The 25,049-nt window shown below is 37.0% G+C and overlaps 1 protein-coding gene across 1 annotated transcript in view; it reads right to left on the bottom strand.

The window, feature by feature from the left end:
• Nucleotides 1-25,049, bottom strand: part of LOC150087929 (uncharacterized) — a 347,547-nt gene that overhangs the window by 22,250 nt on the left and 300,248 nt on the right. The window contains exons 27-29 of the mRNA XM_090369967.1: nt 13,679-13,789; nt 12,918-13,022; nt 8,372-8,443 (exon numbers count right to left, since the gene is read on the bottom strand). Coding sequence (XP_090226093.1) covers nt 8,372-8,443; nt 12,918-13,022; nt 13,679-13,789 — 288 coding nt within the window. The remainder of the gene's footprint in view (nt 1-8,371; nt 8,444-12,917; nt 13,023-13,678; nt 13,790-25,049) is intronic.

Raw genomic sequence — 25,049 nt, 5'->3', positions numbered from 1 at the left:
AATTCATCTGTTGTCTCTACCGTTCTCCCAACTCCACTAATCACTTGGAGCTCTTTGACTTCCTCTCTTTGCAACTTGACTTTCTCCAGTCCAACTTTCCTAACAGTGAGGTAATTTTCCTTGGTGATTTTAATGTTCCCAACTCTAGCTAGCTTCTGTTTTCTGGTCACGCCGCCCCAGCTGGTCGAGATGCTGAGGCTTTCGCAATTACTAATGACTTTGCACAGATTGTTCATTTACCTACAAGAATACTGGGCAATCCTAATCATACAGCCAACACGCTTGATCTTTTTCTCACAAACAAACTTTCTAAGTACATGGTCGAAGTGAGAGGTTTTAGTGAGAGGCACTTCAGATCACAACATGGTGATTGTCTCTTCTGCAATGGATCCTTTATCTCATGGCTATTCCCAACCTCGTGTTGTTTGGCATTACAAGAATGCAAAATGGGATGACCTGCGAGATTTCTTTTCTTCTTTTCCTTGGTCAGATTACTGTTTCAAAACTTCTGATGTCAACATTTGTTCAGATCGTGTCAGTGAAATTATTCTTGCAGGAATGGAATCCTTTATCCCACACTCCTCTTTAAAATCTCGTCCTTTATCTAAACCTTGGTTTTCCAATAAATGTGCTAAGGCTGTTCAAGAGAAGAATGTTGCATATCGTTATTGGCTTGTTTCTAATTCTTCAGCTTCATTTTCTGCCTACACCAAAGCTCGCAACAATTGTAAAGCAGTTATTAATCTGTCCAAACTACAGTTTGAACAGGCTAAGAGTAGAAAACTTGCTTCTTGCCCTAATGGTAGCCGAGCATTCTGGTCTCTTGCCAAAGCTATTGGCCACAATTTTTGCCCATCTCTGCTCCCACCTCTGTCCAAACCAGATGGTTCTGTTGTCACTTCAGCCAAGGATAAAGCTGACCTGCTAACATCCCATTTTTCTTCCAACTCATGTATTAATGATCTTGGTAAAACACCTCCCTCCATTCCCAAAATGCTCCATTCAATGTTTCTTGTGGTCTTCCGTCAAAAGGATGTTGTTGTTGTTGTTATTGGGTTTAAAGACACAAGGGCAACTGAGACCAAATTGTGTCTATTCATCGTTTAATTGCATGACCCTATCTTTATAGTTGTTAAATTATATACTTTTGTAGAGGCCAATACATTTTAAGTATATTAAAAGTTCTTCAATATTTGCATTTTTTCTAGGATATGAGATAAATCAGGTGATACTTTAAGCCTGGAAACTGATTGAGAAGTGTTTGACCAGATGGTTGAATGCAAGGGACAATCAAGCATAAAATGGCGGACCTTAAGCCGACTGTTATAGGATGAACACTGAGGTGGGCTTTCTCCCAATAGCAAGTAGAGATGGGTATGATGCATATGGCCAATTCTTAGCCTTGCCAACGCCACTTCCTCATGTCTGTTTGGTCTGAAGCAAGAGAACCACAGCTTTGGTTCTTGTTTTATTTGGTAAAGTTTGCTGTTAGTATTCCTTTTCCATATCTGTGACCAGTTGTCGTAACATGCTTTACGAATAACAGGCTTGTAATCAGTGTATGGAACCTGAGGATGTTTAGCGGCAAAGTCTGCACTTTAATTTCCCGGAATGCCAGAATGGCCAGGGATCCGGCAAAAGCTGATTGACTGATTCGACACGCTACAGAAGAATAGTTGGGAATGAATTTCTTTCAATGTAGGATGAGAAGAGGAGAAATTCTTCCTTATGGCATAGATAGCATGAGGGAATCCGTGTAAATTATTGTGGGTGAGATGCAAAGTTCAATAATCTTACTAAGTGCTAACTTGATGGCATAAAGTTCAGTAGTGAAGACACTGCACTTTAAAGGTAGTGTGGCTGAAATTGTACATGAAGGAAAAACAGCTGCAGCACCTACCATATTGTCAGTTTTCGACCCGTCGGTATATATTTTACAGGCATGGGAGTTAAGAGTACCATGAGCTGAGTGCAACTGTCTCGTGTTATTGGGTATGACATTGTTCCCCCACTGGAGAAAATGTGTGTCATGTGAGGCACAAACATACGTCCAAGGTAGAACAGGTGCAGTTGTGTTCTGAAAAATATCAGCTAAATCAATGTTCCAACTCTGAATAAGATCTTTGATCCTGAGTGAGGCAGGTCGATTTTCATGTGGCTTATTCTCATAAAAAGAATCCCACTGAGTGTGATAAAGATACTCCCAACTGGGGTGCGATGGAAGACTCTGGATCTTAGAAGCATAGAAAAGCAATAATGTTTTTCTACGAAGATGTAATGGAGGCTCGTGGGCTTCAATATAAAGACTTTGCATGAGAGAAGTCCTGAATGCACCCGGAGCAGTCCTCAGGGCACTGTGCTGGATGACATTTAGCCGATCTAATGTGCTTTTCCTAGCTGAGTCATATACGGGAGAACCATAATCTAAGCATGAACGGATCAGAGATTTGTAGAGGTGAAGTAAGGAGTACCGATCAGCTCCCCACGACATGGATGAGACTGATCGAAGCATGTTCAAGTGTTTTAGACAATTAGTTCATAGATATGTGATATGTGCTTGGAAGTTAAGCTTACTATCTAATATCAGGCCCAGAAATCTGATGCTGTTTACTACTGGTATCGAACTATTGTTTAGCCGTAATTCAGGATGGTGGTAGACAGCACATTTCTTACAAAAGTGAGTGGTGGTAGACTTTTGTTCAGCTAGTCGATATCTGTTGCGTGACATCCAGGATTCAATTCTGTTAATGGCAAGTTGGAGTTGACGCTCAATGGTGTTCATGCTTTGCGATTGGCAGGAGATGGCGAGGTCATCCGCGTACATATAAGCCTCTACAGTTTTGGAGATGTCTCTGGTTATGCTGTTGACTCGAATTGCAAATAACGTTGCACTGAGATCCCTGTGGTATTCCTTCTTCCTGAATATGGGGTGTATACAGTACATTCTGATAATGGACCTGAAAAGAGCGGTGGTGCAGGAAATTCTGAATTATCTGAGGGAGATGACCCCTTAGTCCTAGGTGATAAAGGTCCATAATAATACCATGTCGCCAGGTAGTATCAAATGCCTTTTCAATATCTAAATTGACCATGACTAGATGTTGCTTCATGACAAAGGCATTGTGAATATTCGATTCAGCTTTGATAAGGACATCAAGAGTGGATCTGTTCTTATGAAAGCCACTCTGATGATCTGTTAAAAGGTTCTCTGCTTCTGGGATCCAGGTAAGCCTCATATGTACCATTCTTTCAAAAATTTTCCCCATGCAGCTTGTGAGAGATATTGGCCTATAATTGTTAACCAAAGAAGGGTCTTTGCCTGGTTTTGGCATGGCAAGTATGAGAGAATGACGCCAGGAAAGCGGATAAGCATTTTCTGAGAAGATTCGATTATAGAAGATCAATAGGGTACGTAAGTCCTCTTCAAGTAATTGTTTTAGCATGATGTAATGTATGTCGTCTGGGCCGGCAGCACTATTTGAAGATTTATTTAAGGATTCTTTGAGTTCTGTTATATTAAATGGTTGATTGTATGGAAATGAGAGCCGTGTGAAGAAGTTAATTTTGTGGTGTTCTGCATCTGCCTTGATGCGCTGAAAGGAGATGGAGTAGGAAGCAGATATTGTAGAGAATGATTCTGCTAGCACATTGGCAATTTCCTTAGGTGCCAATAGATCTTTCCCATTCCAGCAGAGTATTGGAGAGGATGGTCAAGTGAATTTTCCATTTAGCGCTTTAATTCTTCTCCAAATGAATCGTGAGTCAGTGTCTTTGGTGATAGTTGAGGCAAATGAGATCCAGGAGTCACGTTTGGCTTTTCTCCTAATCTGCCTTGCTTTGGCTTTAAGTTTTTTGTATTCTATTAGATTACTGGTTGTAGGAAACTTACGGAATTTGTTCCAAGCACAGTTTTTCTCACGCTTGGCATTAGAACAATCTGTATTCCACCAGTTGAGGTTGGTTGTGACCAGTTCTGAAGTCACAACCTCACAGTGGGAGCACTTGTGAGGTTGTGACTTCGGAATTGAATTTTTTTGCTGCATTTAGTATCTGATTGGTAATGTAGTTAGTTACGTCTTCAATTGGATGTTGCTGAACATAACTCCTCTCTAACTGGACCTGGGTACAGTAGCTCTCCCAGTTTGCCTTCTTGAACTTCCAGATGGATCGGTGCTCAAGATTTGCAGTTACCCGTGTTTGTAATGAGCAAAGGATTGGAAAGTGATAGCTGTTTAGAGGATTGTTTAGCATTGACCATGACATACTTGGGAGAATTGCTGGTGAGCAGATTGACAAGTCTATTGCAGAAGTAGATTCTGTAGATAGGTTAATATAAGTGGGAGATCCAGAATTTATTATAGTTAGGTTGTTATTATTCATGAATGTTTTGATTAATTTGCCTCTTGTGTCAATTGCAGGCGACCCCCATAATGGATGGTGGCCATTGAAGTCGCCCAAAAGGCAGATTGGAGATGGTAGTTGCATAACCAAATTATCAAGTTCTGTACTTGAAAACAGTTGAGAAGGGGAAATATATATAGAAGTTAGGGTAATTGATATACCGATTGAAATACGTGCTGCCACAGCTTCTAGACTAGTTTGTAACTGAATTTGCCTGGACGGTATGTTTGATTTTATAAGCACAGCTACTCCGCCGCGAGCAGGAGACTCCGAAATCTTGTCTTTTCTATATATTGTATAGTTTGTAAATTTTGGTGAAGCTTCAGATGATAAGAAAGTTTCTTGTAGACATACTCCTATCGGATTGTATTGATTCAGTAAATCTTTTATGTTGTCAGAATTGCTTCTTAGTCCTCTGCAGTTCCACTGTATGATATTAGACATTATTTGAGTTTAGTTGTGGTCGATTGGTCTGACTGTTTTTTAGAAGTGGAGCATTTCGGTCTGTCTTGCTTTATTTTATCTTTTTTCGGGAAATAGGGGCGTACAGAATCCATGGTGTCATTTGCATGGAGTTCCAAAATGGGCTCCCCATTATCTAAACGCTCATCTACTTCCATACTGTTGATGGGAGTTTCCATTTGTTTTGAACCTGTGTCAGATTTCCTTTGCTCTGTGTCATATGAGACCGATGCAGTATCACTAGGGATACTGATTGAGGTATTTGTAGCTTCGTTAGTTTTATTTTGAGGATTTTCTTTTTTTGAATTTGAAAGAGTAGATTTAACCGAATTAGCCATTGAGGTATTAGGTGGAATTGATACATCTGTTTGTGCTCCAGTAGATACATAGTTTCTAGTGCGAACAGCGTAGGATCGACTGCTAGGCATGCTCAACATAACTTGCCTATGTGCCTCAGGAAAAGTAACTTTATTTTCTATTTTATATTTTTGAATTTTTTTCCCTGTAATCCATAATTTGCAAGATTTGGAAAAGGCAGGGTGACTTCCCTTGCAGTTTGGACACGCAGGGGTTGCGGCCGAGCAATCAACTTGAGTATGTTCTTTAGATCCGCAGATGGGACAGATGGAGTCACCTCTACATGCCTGCTGTGAATGACCATATTTCTGGCATTTGAAGCAACGAACGGGATTCGGAATATATGGTCTAATACGACAATTCAAATAGCCAGCTTTGATTGAGGATGGTAAGTCTGGAGTACTGAATGTTAAAATGATGGTTCTAGTTGGAGTTAGATTCCCATCTTTTTTACTCATGATTCTTTTTACACTTGTTTCCTTTTGACTACTAAGTTCTTGGAGTAGTTCTTCTTCGGAGACTGTAATTAAGTCCCACTCACTGATCACACCTCTTGATGAATTTAAGGTTCTGTGGGGAGTAACTGATACTGTCAGCCCCCCAAATGATGTTGTATTTAACAGCCGCTCAGAATGTTTTGAGGTGGCTGTTTTGATCAGGAGGTCTCCAGATTGTAGTCGCTTCACCATTTTTGGTGACCCTGCAATAGACTCTAAACACTTTTATATCAAGAATGGTGATAACTTGCCTATAGGTGGGGCAGATAACAAATGTACCACCAAGAAATTTGGTATCTCATTTGGACATTTTGCTTCCCTTTGAAGCCTTTTTGGGTGAACACAGTCATGGTCAATGTCGGAAGTCTCTTGTCTTGAGCTCAATGGCTCTAAAGGTGGATAACTATTTGTATCCATGTTAGCTCCTTTTGGCCCTGGGGGTTTACCTTTACTACCCAGGTTACCGGCCCTGCCATGGGGAGGCAGGAGCAGTGCCGCTTGTGGCCAAGCGTAGAGGTTAGTATAGTTAGTAGGAGTACTAAATCAAAGTAAAAGGTTCTTTCCTTCTTCTGGGCTCAATTCTTAGTGTTTTTAAGAAAATGAAGCTACTTAATGAAAAAGTTTAATAAGTAAGGGAGAAAACAAAAGAGAACCTAGTCGCTTACCAAAAAACGCTCTTTAATCGCATGAGAATTGCTTGGCACCCGGGGCCCAAAAGGATGTCAGAAGGATTTTGACGAATCTTGATGCTAAGAAAGCTCCAGGTCCCGATGGTATTTCTCCACTTGTTCTCAAAATCTGTGCTCCTGAACTTACTCCTATTTGCCACCTTTTTTCACTTTCTTATTCCAAAGGTATTTTTCCTTCTGCTTGGAAATTTGCTCATATCCAGCCAGTTCCTAAAAGGGTGACAAATCCCTCTCATCCAATTATTGTCCCATTGCAATTATTTCTACTCTTTCTAAAGTAATGGAGAAGTCAATTAACCGCTAGCTCTTAAACTATCTAGAAACTGTCTGATCAATGATCGCCAGTATGGATTCCATCAGTGTCAATTCACTGGTGATATTCTGGCTTATGTTACCCATTTATGGACTAATTCAATGGAAAGGTTCGGTGAAACACAAGTAGTTGTTCTTGATGTCTCAAAGGCTTTCAATCATGTTTGGCACAAAGGTCTTCTAAACAAACTTTCATCTTATTGTTTGCCATCTGTTTTTTGTAATTGGTTATCCAGTTTTCTCTCTGATCGCTCACTGAGGGTGATGGTAGATGGCTCTCTGTCTTCTTACTTCTCCACTAATGCCGGAGTCCCCCAAGGTTCAGTTCTTTCCCCCACTCTTTTCCTCTTGTATATTAATGACCTTCTTCCATTGACTGGAAATCCTATCCATAGTTTTGCCGATGATATCACATTGCATTCCACTTTCCATTTTGAAAAACCTTGTCCTGCTCAATCAGCTTCAACTTCTCAAAAATCTGCTACCAATTCCTTAAATGCCGATCTTCAGGTAATTCTCCAGTGGGGCAAAGACAACTTAGTTGATTTCAATCCTTCTAAAACTCAGTCTTGTCTTATATCTAGCAAAAAGGATTCTTCTGCTCCTATGCTTATCTTTGGTGACACTCTGATTTCTAGGCAAAATGATATATCTCTTTTGGGGATTACCCTGACTTCTAATCTCTCTTGGCACAAGCACATCACAAATATTGCTTCCTCTGCATCTAAAAAACTTGGTTTTCTCTTTCGCTCTTGGCATTACTTTTTTTCCAAACAGCTGCTCACCCTGTATAAATCGCAAATCTGCCCTACCATGGAATATTGTTCCCACATCTGGGGTGGTGCACCCAAAACCTCTCTCAGGCTTCTTGATTCCATTCAGAAGAGGGCAGTTAGGTTAATTAATGATTCATCTCTAACAGAGTCTCTCCACTCGCTTTCTCATAGACGTACTGTTTCTGCTGCATGCCTCTTCTACAGGTATTTCCATGGGCACTGTTCTTCTGAATTGGCTTCTATAATTCCCGCTCTCTCTTTCAAAACAGTCCAAACACGTGCAGCCACCAGCCAACATCCATTTACTGTCCAACTTCTCATTTTCCTTATTTATTCATTCAACTGCCGTTTTCTGGAACAACCTTCCTTCATAAGTATTTCCTGAAAATTACAGTCTACAGAAGTTCAAGTCCAATATCAACAAATATCTTCTTTCATCTTCTCAACCTCCAACCCAAGAATGGTACGTACTATGTACTATAGGTTCTAATACCTCTCGTGTTTGGGAGTTACGTAAAAAAAAAAAAAAAAAAAAAAAGTTGTTTATTTTACAGGCTTTATCACTATTTTACAGGCTTTATCTCAAATCAAAATAATATCATCAAAAGTGTTGCATTATAAAGAAATTTAATGCATATGCAAATAAAATATGATATATAAGATATTTATAAAAGTTACTAAGCAGTTTAATTCCTGCTGGCCACAAAATACAAAAAAGTTCTCTTACTTTTCATCATTTTGAAAGCAAAAATAACATTAGCTATTTGGTATATTTTAGTCTCAAAGATTTGCTTTTCAAAATATTTTATTAAAAAACAACAAATTTTGTAATGTCATAATTAGTAAAAGACACAGATAAGTCTAAACATAAACTTACCTGAAGTTGTGATGGAGTTGTAAGTTTGTTGTAGAGCATGTTGCCTGATTCATGGTTCCTATGATGTATGGGCTACCATAAGTAAAAAAAAAAAAAAAAAAAAAAAGTTGACTAACAGTTTGCTTTATATGTATGTATATATTAACTTTAGATGCACAGTGAGCTTCAGAAATGAAAAAAAAATATATTTTTTCAAAACTCATATTTTGCATTAATTAAGAGTGATTAGTTTAGCATTCATACTCTGTCTCTGTGTCTTTCACTAATTCCACATATTCGGTCTTTACACATACTTATCACTCAGAACAACAAACTTTGTAAATGGTTATCATTCTATAAGAAATTTTTATCCCTCAATTTATGGAAGAAATTGTTCCCAGAAAATGTTAAAATGGGAATTCCTCGAGATAAAACTTTTTTTTTTTTTTTTTTGCACTGTCTTTAATATAATATATGAGGAATAAGTTCCTTGACCAAAATTTCTCACACTTAAACATTTTCTGGAGCACATATATTTGTATCTTGGATTCCTGAGGAGTACAGTATGTATATAAATGTTTTTGAAGTCATTTCAGGTATGTTTCAAATAATGCTTCAAAATATGCTACACATCTTCCAGTAAGCACTTGCCATCTCTTATTCTTGTTGCTAAACAATTGTAGACATGGTTTACAATAGATGGCAGCACAAAGCTAATTTTAAAATCAGAGGAAGAGATCATGCCTCTCAGCCACTGTTGTCCAATTTTGGCTTACAACAGCCTCAATTCTCTGGAATTCAAATCTAGAAGTTGATTAAATTGAATAAAGTGATATATAAATAGATATATAAAATAGGATAATGTATTACATAAAAATAATAATGAATTTTTATTTTTTTTTGATTTTTTTAAAGATTTGATTTTTGAAATAATTTTACTCTGATATCAAGTAACCAAGTTAAATAAGAATAAGCATTTATGTATAATGTTTTCATTTTTGCGAACATGCAAATTTTCATGAAGAAACTCACACCACAGAGTTCATGCTATCAAAAAAACTCACTGCTCAAGGCACACGTATGGTCAAGAAACTCAGTCTGGAAAGAGTAAAGCTAGGGGTTGGAAACCTACAGCACATGTGCCAAATGCAGCACCTCTGGTATTCTCCAAGTGACACTATAAGATAACTTCATTTAATTGTTCTAACAAGCATTTACATAAAATGCCACAAAGGTAGACAGGTTTGCCCATGTTCCATTTAACTCCAAAATAGGAGCACTTAATATACGCCGATCGGGCTAGCCGGGTGGGTAAAGCGCCTGCCTGGCAACCCAAAGGTCGTGGGTTCGAATCTCGCCTCAGGCTTGGATCAAAGTACTGCAAAAAAACCTTGGGAGGTGCACTATGGCCACAGAAGCCGATGCACCAATAACTACCAAAAAAAAACTTAATATACTGTATATGCAAAAAATTGTAATTAACATGTATATATGAGGGTGGGTCAATAAAGAATCATCCTGACCTAGCTGCAGATGTGCTAGCTGGTTGATTCTTGGCACAGGTTTTAGTCCTTCTCTACATAGTCACTGTGCAGATTTACACATTTTTTCCCCATCGATGGATGAGGCTATGGATACTGTTTTTGTAGAAGTGGTGAGTTTGGTCTTTGGACCATGACTCTGTTGCAGAAATGAGTGTCTTGTCGTCAAGGAAGTGGGCCCCCTGAAGAAATGATTTAAGGGAAGGAAACAAGAAGTCCGATGGTGCGAGATCGGGTGAGTAGGCTGGATGGGGCAGTATTTCATATCCATAAGTGGCCACTTGTGTTGTTGCAATTTCAGAAGTGTGAACTGGGGCATTGTCTTGAAGCATTCTCACACCTTTGGACAGCATGCCACGCCTACATGTTTTGATTTTCTCCTGTAATTTTGTGAGTAAGTTGGCATAATAGGCACCTATAACTGTTCTACCTTTTGGCAGGTAATCAGTCAACATTACGCCTTTCATCCCAAAACACTGTCAGCAAGACCTTTCCTGCTGATGTTTGTACCCTTGCCTTCTTGGGGGGGGGGGATGATGTTGCCATTCCATGGACTGCTTTTTACTTTCAGGGTCAAAATGGTGTATCCAACTTTCATCCTGAGTGATTAGACGAGAGAAAAAGTCTTCCTCATTTTTTTGGCACAGGGCTAACAACTCATGTGATTTCTGTTGTCGATCAGCCTTCTGGAAACTAGTAGTCAATAAGCGGGAAATGCAGGAATCCACCTTGCATTCAATTTCTGTAAATGGAGTTAGTCGTAAAGGACTGTTTCAACAGAGCCCACACTAATCTTCACCTCCTGGGATGATTCACGCACAGCTATCCGGCGATCTTCCATGATTAACGACTCCACTTTTCTGATCGTGCTGTCATCAATGGCTGAATAGGAATGGTCTCAGATTCTACCGATGTCTGACCATGCCCAAACTGTAAATGCCAGTGCTTCACAATGCCATAGGATGAGGCATTGTGAAGCACATCCTTATATACAGCAGTCATCTCCTCGTGGATTTATTCAGGAACAGATACCGGATTACAGCTCTGGCTTCAACTTTGTCCATGATGCTACTTCATCACACATTCAGCTCTGTAAGAGAAAAACAAATTAAAACACAGAGCTGAAATTTTACACCTTTAGTACAGAGATATGTATGGTGCTACCCCCACAAAATATCAGGACTCTGCGATATGTGGAAGTAAGTGAGGGCGATTCTTTATTAAACCACCCTTGTATATATATGCTGTGCATATATGTGATTATTCTTAAGTGGTCAATAAATGAGTGCTATAAAAGTAAAGGCATATGAAATTAACTATTTCTCAATGTCAGTGCACCGAACTCTGCACTATTTGTAGCTTCGTTTTGTTTATCGTCAACTGTATGCTAGGTACACAGTTTTATTTGTCCTTTGCTTATGCTGAGGTTAGTTTATGTACATGGAAAATACAAGATAAAATAAATTTTGATAACATTGAGGTTTGTTCTAATTTAAAGCTCAGCTCAAACGTATGTGTTCACTTTTAGTTATAAATTCCAGACTTTTACTTTTCACCATTATGTTTATGATATATGAAAGGAGTTGCTCCTCGGAATTTCAAAAATTACAGCACATGGAATATACTCTCATGGAATACATTTACTGCTGCCTAACATAGGCAGCAGGAAATGCATTAAAATATCAGAATGATAATCTTGTGAAAGTGAGTATTTCTTGATCATTAGATTTGAAGTTCTGATCTGCATCACTATTTGTGTTAAAATTCAAGAAGAATGGCTGCAAAAAACATCATAAAAATCACACAAGCAGGATTTTGGTGTACAAAATACACCGTGTACCTGCTTGAGGGCTTCAAAGTGAAATACCCTAAATAAATTCCTATCCTCCCAAACCCTTACCATGTGCATCCATTCTTAAAAAATAACAGCAAGTAGTTGTTGCTACTACTGACACCACAGTAAATAAATCTAGCAGCCAATACCATCCCCATACCAGAGTGAACCTGACAACACCACCACTAAAAGGCTGCTGACTCTTGCTAAAAGTATTATGTATTACTATTTTCTTTCACTATTACACACGAAAAATAACAGAAGTAGTAAAAAAATATATAAGATAAAAGATAAAAAAAGCAGTTAATATAGTGATAAGGATAATAAGACCAATTGTTCATGTTTTTATATTTTGTATTAATAAATTTATTCATTTTACTGGAAGCATGCACCACCTCTTTCTGTCATTTGTTCCAATAAACTGTATAGCAATTTCACAATTGGAAGATATGTTATTCGGTAGTCTTACTATTCTATAAATTGTTCAATGCCTTTGCTACTGAATTTTTTTACTTTTTCTTAAAGAATAACTTTTTCAGTGAATGATGTGTGAGCCACCCAAATGTTTATCAAAATATAGCTCTCTGTTCAAATCTCCTTGGTAGTGGCTATATCCTGTATGGGCAGGCATTCCCCTTGAAACATAAGTTACAGTAGCAAAACTAACTTATGTCTGATCTCAAAAATTTGCATGCAGACAATTTAAACACCTGTAATAAATAGTGTATATTAAATCTTTTTTTAAAATATAATACTATACTAGTATAGGCACAGTGCTCCATTTGTATTTTATATCGTATTCTGTTTCAGCCTTATTTACCTTGGAATTCAAATAAGTTGTGCTCCCTCTGCAGAATTAATACCATTTCTGTGATGTTTAAAATTGAAAAAATACCCGGAAACTTGATAGACACCTTTTGGATTAGACTGTATTTATAACTATATGTGAAAACTGTTAATTTGTCCTTTGGTGCACCACTACCATAAAGTTAGTTATACACCACCTTCACATTACTGTAATTACAAAACTATGATCTCATCAATATTTAAATAATATAAATTCAAACAGAATAAATTTAAAGGCAAAATATCAAATATGATAAACTGTTCTCATAAATCTACCTTTATTTTCATTTTATTTTTATATTTCTGTTCACAAAGCTATTTAGCCACTTATACTAAACAAACATACCACTTTTGATAATTCGAACTAAGAAAACCATTGAAAACTTCTCCCAAGGAGCCTACATGGTGTAGATTGTCTAGTATAATCACAGATGGCAAGTCACTAACACTGCTAAAATGAAACATATTTAGAAATTAAAACCTGAATATAAAGTGTATAATTTTAAATAAAGCTATTATTTAAATTTTTAAATCAAAAATATAATTTAATTAGAAAAACAAAACATCATGAAAAAAGTAATATAATGCAATGAGAGCAATACAAACAAATGAACTAAGAAATGTAGTCAATAAAAGGATTCTATTTCTTTGATCAAAGAGTTTTCTTTTCCTTTTTAAAAATATCTACAAAAGTGACTTTGGGATCACTACACAGACATACCAATTAGCCAAAGTCAGGTGTACTTATTCATGTTAATAATAATTATAATATGGCAGGGTCTCAAGGTGAAGAGTGAAAATCAGTAATTAGTGTCTTTTCACCTAATATCTATTCATTCAAGTCCCAATTAAGTGAAACATTTTTTTTAATTGGAAGACCATATTATCATATAACATCACTAGTTTACAGTGTAACAATCTAAGAATGATGGTTGATAATTTTAAATATACAGTATATATATATATATATATATTTTTTTTTTTTTTTTTTTTTGAAATTAGCTTGAATTTAAAATTAGCTTTTAGTGCAAGAAAAGCTTTTAAAGTTTGGACCTCAGTGCCTTTTTCAATCTAAGAATTGAATACATAAAGCTCAGTAAAACTTACCTACTTTCATACTGATCAGCAACATTGGCTAAATATTGATATAAATCTTGTGCCGATTTGTGGTCTATGCTAAATGTTGCTATTGCTCCTGGGGTCAGATCTCTACCACTTCTACAAAAAAAAAAGATAAACTGTCATGCTTCTGTCCAGCTTAGATGCTATTTTATGTAATATCACCAGTAACTTAGTGTTTTCCCATGCTAACTACAAATGAAGGTGGAAGGGTGGTGTGAGAAAACTGAATGCATTTTATATATAATTATTTCTATATATTTAGAACTGCAAATTTTTATAATTAAATCCATACTTTGAATAATCAAGTACAAATTATACACAGTAAAAATTGTAAAGAATAATGATGAAAGGCAATGAATTTTAAGATTTCTTAAGAAATGAAACTGGACTACACAATCAATCACATATTGATAACATCATGAATTGCACACAAATCAGATTTTGAATTAACCTATTGCTTTTTAGCACACATAATCAATTTATTTTCATTGCAATTAAAATAACTTGGGTTACCCTCAATGCATTTGAAAACAGTTTTTCTTTTCTTTGAAGCTGGGCATGTTCTGCAGGGTTTACTTCCCCCCCCCCCCAAGTTGTCATCATTTTTCTATTAGTTACTTTGCATCCCTAGAAAACTTCTAAATTTATTAAGGGATGTGAAGAAAATAATCAAGTTTTACCTGTTTTTTTCAGGTAGTGCTTGGTCATGTTGTTAAGGACTTCACAAATTTGAAATGAATTAATTATCAGTGGACTATTTTGAAAGTAGATATGTAAAAAAAAAAAAAAAAAAAAAAAAAAAAAAATATTCAAGCAGCTTATATTTTACATAATGATTTACAGCAAACCATCTATGTAAAGTAAAACTAATAATGGATATTTAGAGATCACGAGATGCACAAATCTCTAAAATATACAGCACAATTCAATTTTGATGGAATGTTGAATATCAAGAGCCTAGCTGAAACAGCAAAAATAAAAATGGAGGACACGTCTAGTGTTGCAGCCATATACAGGAGCTCTCCGACTTATGTAATACTTGACTTATGGAAATTCGACTTTATGTAAGTTTTTGCCAGCCTATGCAAACTTAAAAAAAAAATCATGGAAACGTATTTTGCATTCCGTAGGAATAAATGGAGGTATCGTGAAAATATCATAATGTGAACCCAATAACACTGTTTTTTTTTTTTTGTAATTCATTCCAAGTCCTTGGAAGTCGAAAATTTCACTATATTACTAAGCTATTTATTTCTCTCTCTAAAAGGTCATTTTTATAATGGAAATTGCACTACATTTTCATCATTATCATATGTTTCCGTTACAAAAATCAACGTTGAACACCTTTGTGATATTTTTCTAAAGCACATTTCTGGAGGTCCCGACCATAAAACAATAAAAACATTTACACTGTCTAGTTTATTGGGCTTTTCTGTTAGTGCATCTAATTATAAACGGGTAGTAAACTCTATCTTACTACACTTGCAATAATCCTGATAACTGCAATTGTGTAGGTTTTTACGCTATTATGGCAAAATGTGTTCCCCTTCACTGAAATCTTTAATCATATAAAAAACAAATTTTCAGAAACTTCTCTTCATTCCTATTTACGTATTACAATGATGAAGTGAAAGTGACCAACGAAATGTGAAAGTTGCAGTAGTGCTAGGAAACGAAACAAAATTGATTTAGAAATGAAGATGAAAATGATTAAGTACGAAGCAAGACAAAGTTTTTCATCTATTTCAAGGGAATTTGGTCTCGCTGCTTCAACAGTGAATACTATTTTAAAGGTGTGCGCATATAAAAGAACATGTCAAAGGATCAACGCACTTAAGATCAACAGTGATCACAAAACAACGTTCAGGTGCTATATGGAAGATGGAACAGCTGTTAATAATATGGATGGAAAATCAGATTCAGAAGCGAGTGCCCCTGAGTCTAATGACCATTCAAGCAAAAGCAACAAGTATTTATAAAGATATTAAGGATAAGTACGGCAAACCCCAACCCAAGTTCATGGCAAGCAATGGGTGGTTTAATAGGTTCAAGCATTGTGCTGATTTCCAAAACATTAAAGTATGAGATGAAGTCACCAGTGTCAGTTCCGCAGCTGCAGAGAAATTTTGTGATGTGTTGGAAAAAATTACTGATGAAAGCTAAAAATTATTGATTCAACACAGCAAATTTTTAACGTTGACGAGACTGCTCTGTATTGGAAAAAAAATGCCAGATCGAACATACATTGCCAAAGAGGAAAAAATACAATGCCAGGTTTCGAGGCATCAAAAGATAGGACCACGCTCTTGCTTGGGGCTAATGCAGTGGGAGATTACAGATTGCGTACCATTCTGGAAATCCTCATACATTTAAGGGCATCAATAAAGCCACCCTACCCTTGAATTTCTGATTGAACCAGAGAGCATGGATAACAATATCTCTCTCTCTGAGGATTGGTTTAAATGCTGCTTCATTCCTGAGGTTGAAAAATATTGTAAAGACAACGACGTTCCTTTCAAGATTTTGATTCTATTAGATAATGCTCCTGGACATCCTACGCATCTAGATGATTTCAATTCAAATGTGAGAGTGGGCGTTTTCTACCGCCAAACACAACTTCGCTCATCCAACCATCAGGGTGCTATTTCAAATTTAAAAGCATACTATTTACACACAATATTTGCTCAGGCATTGTCTGCAGTAGACGATGAGAAAAATTTTACGTTAAGAGACTTTTGCAAATCTTACAGTATTTACCACGCCATCTTAAACATTAATTAATAAGGCCTGGGAAGAAATTACTAAAAGTTGCTTAAATGGCGCATGAAAGAAAATATGCCCACAGCACATGAAAGGCTTTGAAGGATTTGAAAAAGACGAATCATACGAAGAGATTACAGATAAGATTGTAAAGGTTGCAGAGCTACTTCAGAAGTTGACGTGGAGGAGTTAATAGAGGAAGAAGAGAAGGAATTATTTAACAAAGAACTTTTTGACTTGCAGGCAGAAGTAGTGAAAGAAGAAAATGCTGACGAAGTTCAAGATGAACCAAATGGGGAGCCGAGATGCTTCATCACCAGAGAGATGGCAATGGCATTTCGTGAAATTGCATCGACAATGGCAAGGTTTGAGAAGATGGATCCTGACAGCAAACGATTCTTAAAAGTTAATGGAGGGGTGAATGATTGCTTGCTATAAGGAAATCAATGATGGAAAGAAAAAAGCCACTGTCCAGTCATCCATTAATATGTTCTTTTGTAAGGTTGAGTGGCCAATCCCCTTCTAAATCTCCACAGCCCTCAACCTCCCCAGCAGCATACTTATCAGCTGAAGATGTCGATTCTGGCAATGATGCTCGAGAGGTAAAACTTACTGACGTTATGGCCGTCTCTACTTTTTTTTTTGTAATTTTATAATTTTCAAATTTTTTTAAATTGCGCACTTTTGTAATTTTTCCTGCACACGAGATAAAAAATTGAATAAATACAATAAATAATTCTATATACATGTTCGTCGAACATTTCTTTTTTGATTCAATCAATTCAGTTAGCACCGTTGCGAGTGCTGCACAATCATGGGAGAAATTCCTACTTACATAAAATCTGACTTACGTAGCATTCAGCAGAACACAACCCTTACGTAAGTCGGGGAATTCCTGTAATGGGATTCAATGTTGCCAAAATACAAATATACAGGATACTGAAATTTAAAGATACTGGGACCCACCCTGCTTATTTTTAGTTTTAGGTCTAAATTGCAAATCTCATATTTAGGAGATTTGCAATTTAGACCTTTGTCATATTTGTGCTGAAATTTTTCAATCTGCTGTTAAAATTAGGCAAAATATTGCTGTTTAATTTTATAATTTCTAACTTTAAATTCTGTCTAATCAACTGCTTTTTTTGTCAATGGAAAAGTTGTTCTCCATCATTAAAAGCATAACTAATATACTTTGAACATAAAGTAACTTTCAATGCTTGCCTGTTTGATCACATATAGTGATGAGCCTATACGAGGTGTCGCTATTAAATAATGAGACTGTACGTACACACACACACGATGTGAAACAAAGGCACATCTGTTAAAACTTGAACCTTTCCTCCCTAATTGTCTGCCAAGTCACATTTCCAGGGTCCTCAGCTGGATATCATAATTCTTCTCTTCCTTGGTGATTCCTTTCTACTCTCTCTCTCTCTCTCTCTCTCTCTCTCTCTCTGAGTAATTCAGAATTTTTTTTTTTTGGTTGGTGCACAGAATAACACACAGAATACCTGTTCCCCTCTAAGCAGTATAAGCAGTTGGTGCAGTATAAGCCTGAGGCTTATACTGCACCAACTGCTTATACTGCTTAGAGGGGAACAGGTATTCTGTGTGTTATCAGACACTCAGTCTAAAACACTGATGGATCCAATATCTTTCTATTACAGAAGATTTAGGAGAAGTCCGGTTGGCCTGCCTCCCTAAAATCCACTCATTCAAACCTTCTCGATGGTAAGCCCTGTTACGTCACTTAGGTGGCAACGAACATTTAGAGTGGTTTTCTTCAAGACGCCTGGTCAGTGTGAAGAGGAAAAGACCAAACCCTCCAGCATATGACAGCACGATGAAACAAATGGCCCTCAGTCCCCAGCGGCTTTCACTCCCCCTCTTACGGCAGCAAGAGGATCAGAGTGGAAGCAGAGGGTGCTAAGAATCTCTGGGTACGACTAGGCTGCCATGAATGGAAACTGAACTTAGCCTGTTACAACGTAAGATCGCTCATCGGTGAAGACAGGGTATTAGAGCTGGAAAAGGAATTAGAAAATGTGAATTGGAATATCATCGGTTTGGCTGAAACAAGAAGAAGAAATGAATCGCTTATAAGTTTATCAAGTGGCAATCTGCTGTACACCAATGGAAACAGTGAAAGAAGCAAAGGTGGAGTTGGGTTCTTGGTCCATAAAGACTTAAAAAACAACATTTTGGAATTCAAAAGTACATCACCAAGGGTGTCAAGAATAATACTCAAGATTTCTAAGAGGTACAAGTTAAAGGTTATAATGATTTATGCACCAACGTCGAGCCATGATGATGAAGAGGTTGAAAAAATGTACACTGAAATTGAGTCTTCTAGATGAGCAGAAAACCCACCACACTATTATTATGGGGGACTTCAATGCTAAGGTTGGAAAAAGGCAAAACAGCGCAGAAAGAGGAACTATAGGAAATTTTGAAATTGGTGAAAGAAATAAAAGAGGTGAAAGACTTGTGGAATTTGCAGAATCTCAAGGAATGTCAGTAATGAACACTTTTTTCAAGAAAAGGGTGAACAGAAAGTGGACATGGAAGAGTCCAAATGGATTAACAACTAATGAAATCGACTTCATCCTCACTAACAGAAGATGTATTGTGAATGATGTTACCGTCCTGAATAAGGTAAATGTTGGAAGTGATCACAGAATGGTAAGATGTACACTTGATATAGATGTAGGAAAACAAAGGAAAAAACTGACTAGAGTAAATAATACAAAGGTCTTTGAGATAACAGAAGAGGAGAAAAAGCAGTATGTACTGGAATTTAAGAACAATTTTGAGCTTCTGCAGACTGCTCAGGACCAAGATATCGACAAGGAATATTACAACTTTCTGAAAGTGATAAAGCCCAAGAAACCTATAGGGAAAAAGAAATCCAAAGAAGAAAAAATTAGTCAAGAAACACATGTTATGATGAATCGAAGGTGACAGATGAAGAGCAAGATAAACACTGACAAGGAGAAAATTGAGTATACTGAGTTATGCAAAGCCATTAGAAAGAGACTCAGAGAGGACATAAGATTTAATACAAGAAAGAAAAGTAGAACAAGCATTAAGGGAAAACAAAGGACTTAAATCAGCAGCCATGAGCAGTAATACAGAAAGACAAATGATACTGAAACTGAAGAATAGCGATGGTGTACTTATAAATAGCAGAGAAGGCATAATTCAAATAGCAGAAGACTACTATAGAGAATTATACAAGGAGCGAGGGAATGATGCCAGCAGTGGGGAAGATGGATTGCAAATTAGCAAAACATACGACATACCTGATATTCTTCCTGATGAGGTAGAACATGCATTGAAGAAAATGAAGAATCAGAAAGCCCCGGGGGAAGATGAAGTTACTGCAGAGTTGTTAAAACTGGGAGGAAGAGACATAACACAAAAACTGGGAAGGCTCTTCACAAAGTGCATTAGAAAAGTTGTGATGCCTAAGCAGTGGAATAATGCAATCATAGTTTTGCTGCATAAGAAAGGAGATAAATCAGAAATTGGAAATTATAGACCAATTAGCTTGTTATCCCACAAGTGTTATCTACAAGTTGTTCACAAGGGTCATTACTAACAAATTAGAAAGAATGCTTGATGAGAATCAATTGAAAGAACAAACTGGCTTTAGGACAGGATTCTCAACTATGGATCACCTTCACGTAATATCACAGCTAATGGAGAAAGCAAATGAATATAAAACACCATTATGCCTGGCATTTGTGGATTATGAAAAGGCATTTGACTCCATACAGCATAAGGCAATGTTTCGGGCACTGGAAAGACAAGGCATAGATACCCCACATATTATGATTTTGAAGAAAATATATGAGAGTGCTACCTCCTTTATTAGACTAGACAAAGACAGTAGGAAATTTAAAATCGAGAAAGGAGTTTGACAAGGAGACACTATCTCCGAAGCTGTTTACTGCTGCCCTTGAGAAAGCTTTCAGAAGATTAGACAGGTCGCAGAAAGGAGTCGATGTGAACGGAGAGTACCTAAACCATTTACGATTTGCAGATGACATTGTGGTCATAAGCCACGATCCCAAAGAATTAGAGGAAAATCTTAATCAGTTATGCGCAGTTAGTAAGGATTTTGGACTTAAGATGAATATGGCTAAAACAAAAGTAATGATGAACAAGTATGCCACAGAAAGGGAAATAATGATTGAAGGAGCAGTAATTGAAAAGGTGGAGTCATATACTTATCTGGGACAAGTTATTAGCTATAATAATGATAAATGGCTGGAAGTCAAGAGAAGAATAAACTTTGGATGGATAGCATTCAGGAAATATAGTCACATTCTGAAGAGCAATATTCCAGTTTGTCTGAAACGTAAAATAATGAACCAATGTATACTCCCCGCCATGACTTATGGAAATGAAACTTGGGCACTCACCAAAAGAATGGAAGAGAAGCTGAGAACTACACAGCGAAGAATGGAAAGAATTATATTGGGAATCAGACTGTTAGATAAGAAGAGAAACACATGGATTAGGCAGCAAACTCAAGTATAGGACATTCTTATCAAAACTAAAGAACTAAAATGGTTTTGGGCAGGACACATAGCTCGAAGACATGATGACAGATGGACTAAGAAAATAACAGAATGGTACCTTTTTACCCAAGAGGAGCTAGAAGAAAACTTGGAAGACAACGGCGGAGATGGATAGATGAAATTCATGAGTTTGTGGGTAGTAAATGGATGGCCATTGCACATTTTGATATCATATATTTGGATTTCAGGAAAGCTTTTGACACTGTTGCGCATGAAAGACTATTATACAAATTGGAGCAGAATGGTATTAAAGGTAAGTTGCTACAATGGATAAAAGGATGGTTAAGTGGGAGAAGATAGAGGGTGGTAATCAATAGGTGCTGCTCTTCGTGGACTAATGTTATTAGTGGAGTCCCACAGGATTCGGTGTTGGGTCCACTATTGTTTTGTATATTTATCAATGATATTGATGAAGGTATATCAGGCTTAATGTCGAAGTTTGCAGATGATACAAAGGTTGGCAGGGTTGTTAAATGACAGTAATGGCAGTGTGCTACTGCAACAGGATCTAGATAATTTGGACAGATGGGCTAAGAAGTGGCAACTGTTTAACCTTGACAAATGCAAAGTACTGCATATGGGTAGAAGTAATCCCAGAGAAATATACCAACTGTGTGGTACTACACTTAAGGTGGTAGAAAATGAAAAAGACCTGGGAGTAATTGTGCAGGCAGATATGAAGTTTTCTGAGCAATGCAGACAGGCTGCTAGGGCAGGTCATTGGGTTTTGTCAATGATATATAGGAATTTTGCTAGCAGGGAAAAGGAGGTGATTATCCCTCTGTATAAGTCAATGGTCAGGCCACACCTTGAGTACTGCGTACAGGTCTGGAGGCCTCATTTTAGGAAGGATGTAGATTTACTTGAGCGTGTACAGAGAAGGGCAACAAGATTGGTGAAGGGAATGAAGGGATCCTCTTACCAAGAGAGGCTTAAGTTCTGCAAATTGCAGTGGCTGGAGACTAGGCACCTGTGCTGTGATCTGATTGAGGTGTATAAGGCCTTGGATGGGTTGAGCACGCTGAATTCTGATGGGATCCTTCCACTTGTTCAGATTACGAACCTAAGGGGGCATAAATTCAAATTAAGAAAGGACAGATGTAGAATAGATGTGCGGAAATTTGCCTTTAGCCAGCGGGTGGTTAATTGCTGGAACAAAGTTCTATTTGTCATTGTGGAAGTTGATAGGTTGAATAAATTTAAGGAGGAACTGGATAGGCATTTGGAGGGAATGGTGTGATTTTTTTTTTTTTTTTGTTTGTTTTTTTTTTGGCTGATGCTGCATCAGCTCATACACATGCTTTCTTGCATCACATGCTTTCTTGCATCACATGCCACTACTACTGCTACTACAAAACAGAAGGAACTGGAAAGTTGCTGGAGAGTCCTTCATTCTGCAGTGGACTGAAAATGGCTGATGATGATGAAGCCTAAGGCTTCCTTGCACCATATAGCTAATAATAATTCCAACACTTTCATTTTCTTTGCAGAGAGAGACAGATTTTGATTACTTTGTGTTTTTGCAGTTTGCTGGAAAAATGACAGAGAAAAGAATCTAGCAACAGATCAACCTCGACTCCAATTTTTAACAAAACTAAATAAAACTTCAACTGAAAGTTATGGGTTGTTACATCAAATTTACGGGGAAGATACTATGTCAAGAGCTCATGTGTTTGAATGGCATAAAAGATTTTTAGAAAGAAAGAATGTAAAAGACAATGAACAACCAGTATGTCAAGTACCCATGAAAACTGATGAAGATGTGGATTGGGTAAGGAAATTTTGATTGAAGATCAAAGAATGAGAAGATTCCAAGTCAGTGAAGAAGTTTTGAAAAAAATTTAAGAATATCCAAACTTTGTGAGTACTGTAATTACTTGCAATGAAAGTTGCAAGTAATTACAGTACAACCCAGAAACTAAAACACAGTCAATGCAATGGACGAAAAATCTCCCAGACCAAAGAAACAGTAAGAATGTCAAAATCAAAAAATGAAAACCATGCTTGTTTTATTTGATATTAAAGGAATTATTATGGCTGAATTGTTACGCCAAATCACAGTCAATCAAACATAGTACATTGAAGTTCTAACAAGGCTGTGTGAAAAAATTCCAAGAATGAGACCTGAATTGTGGAAGGATGGTTGGATGCTCCATCAAGGCAATGCTCCAACTAACATACTCTCTGTTCACCAGTTTCTGGCCAAAAACAAATCCCTGTATGTGAAATGCACCCTGCTCGCCAGATCTAAACCCTTGACTTTTTTCTCTTCCTAAACTGAAAAGTGTACTTAAAGGAACCTATTTTCAATACATTGAAGATATTCAGAAAATGTTAAATGTTTACAGAAGATGACTTCCAGAAATGTTTGTGCTCTTTGTGCTTAGAAAAAATGTATGGAAGTGTATGCAAGCCTAAATTATTTTGAAGGGGATAACTTTGTAAGGTATGATATATTTCATTATATTTATTTTATTGCAATGGTCTTGTTATTTAATAGCCACACTTTGTATCTTATCACAGTCTAAACATTCCTAATAATTAAATTTACTCAAATTCTTTGAGTAAATACAAATGCGTGTGAAAAATTATTAAATTTGAAGCTTTAAAAATGTTACAATTTTTAACCTGTTATTTTCAATGAAACCAAACTTTTATTTATTAATTACACAAAAATATATATATATCATATATTTAATATATAAACATGACACTATTAGTTGCTTCCAAAACAATAAGTGCAATAAAATTCAGTACTGTGCATGAATTTGCATGCTTGGAATACTTAATACTTACAAAATGTTATAAAACTACTGGAGTTACACTGCATATAATTTTTTTTTATGAAACCCCCAAACACAAATGGTATTAGAATTTATAACACTTAGCATGCATGGGTTGAAGGCTGAGAAGAGAAAATACTTAGCAACAACAGACTTGAACTTTTTGTAGGTTTAAATTTTTGGGCAATACATGCAAAGGACGGTTGCTCCAGAGAACAGAAGTAGAAGCCAAATGTGGAAGAGAAAAAGTTGGTTCTGTGAATATGGAGTTGGACAGTGAATGGATGCTGACTGCTTGCTGCATGTGTTCAGAATGGTTCAGAAGAGAGTGGGGAATACAGGTGCCAATTCAGAATAACAGTGGCCATGGAAAAAGCTACAGAAAAAGGCATGCAGCAGAAACAGAGTGAAGAGACTTTGTAAGAGATGGGGCCTCTTTTGGATGAGGTCCAGAAGTTTGAGAGAGGTTTTTGGGGCACAACATACTTGATGTGGGAACAATATTCTATGGTAGGGTGGATTTGAGATTTGTACAGAGTGAGTAATGCAAACAGCAAAAAAGAAAACCCGGCTAAGGTAAAGAAAGCCAACATGAGAACCATGGGAAACTTCGGTAAACTTATACCAGGCAAACTCATTTCCCACTACTGCAGTTTCTCTCTGCATGCTTGGTAAACAGATGGTGCATGTTATTGGTAGTGGTAGTAGAAGTCGATAATGATGTATTGATTAGTTTTTCTCATTATTAAAACCAGATTATTGGAGTTCATGAGTGGGCTGAAATTTACTTACAGGTACACACTCCAGACTGCCTCAGTTAGGGTGTTTATCCCCCCTTCCCGCTGTTTTAGCCCAATAGGAAAACAACTTCTACTGCCACTACCAATAACATGCACCATCTGTAGAAGTCGTTTTCCTGTTTTAAAACAGTGGGAAGGGGAGATAAACACCCTAAGACTGAGACAGTCTGGGGGGGGTACCCATAAGTTAATTCAGCTGTGAAGGCATTACACTCAAACTCCAATAATCTGGTTTTAATAATGAGAAAAATCTAATCAATACATCGTTATTGACTTCTACTGCCACTACTGATAACATGCACCATCTGTTTAATGAGAATGCAGGGAGAAACTGCAGTAGCAGGAAACAAGTTTGCTCGGTATAAGTTTCCCGTGGTTCTTGTGTTGGCTTTCTTTACCTTTGCCGAAAATCCACTTGTTTTGATGC

Source organism: Mastigoproctus giganteus, chromosome 3, assembly GCF_048544385.1.
Source record: "Mastigoproctus giganteus isolate SK-2022 chromosome 3, ASM4854438v1, whole genome shotgun sequence".
In the NCBI taxonomy this organism is placed as follows: domain Eukaryota; kingdom Metazoa; phylum Arthropoda; class Arachnida; order Uropygi; family Thelyphonidae; genus Mastigoproctus; species Mastigoproctus giganteus.
The sequence above is the reverse complement of the archived record's forward strand: the minus strand, read 5'-3'. Positions and strand labels throughout refer to the sequence as shown.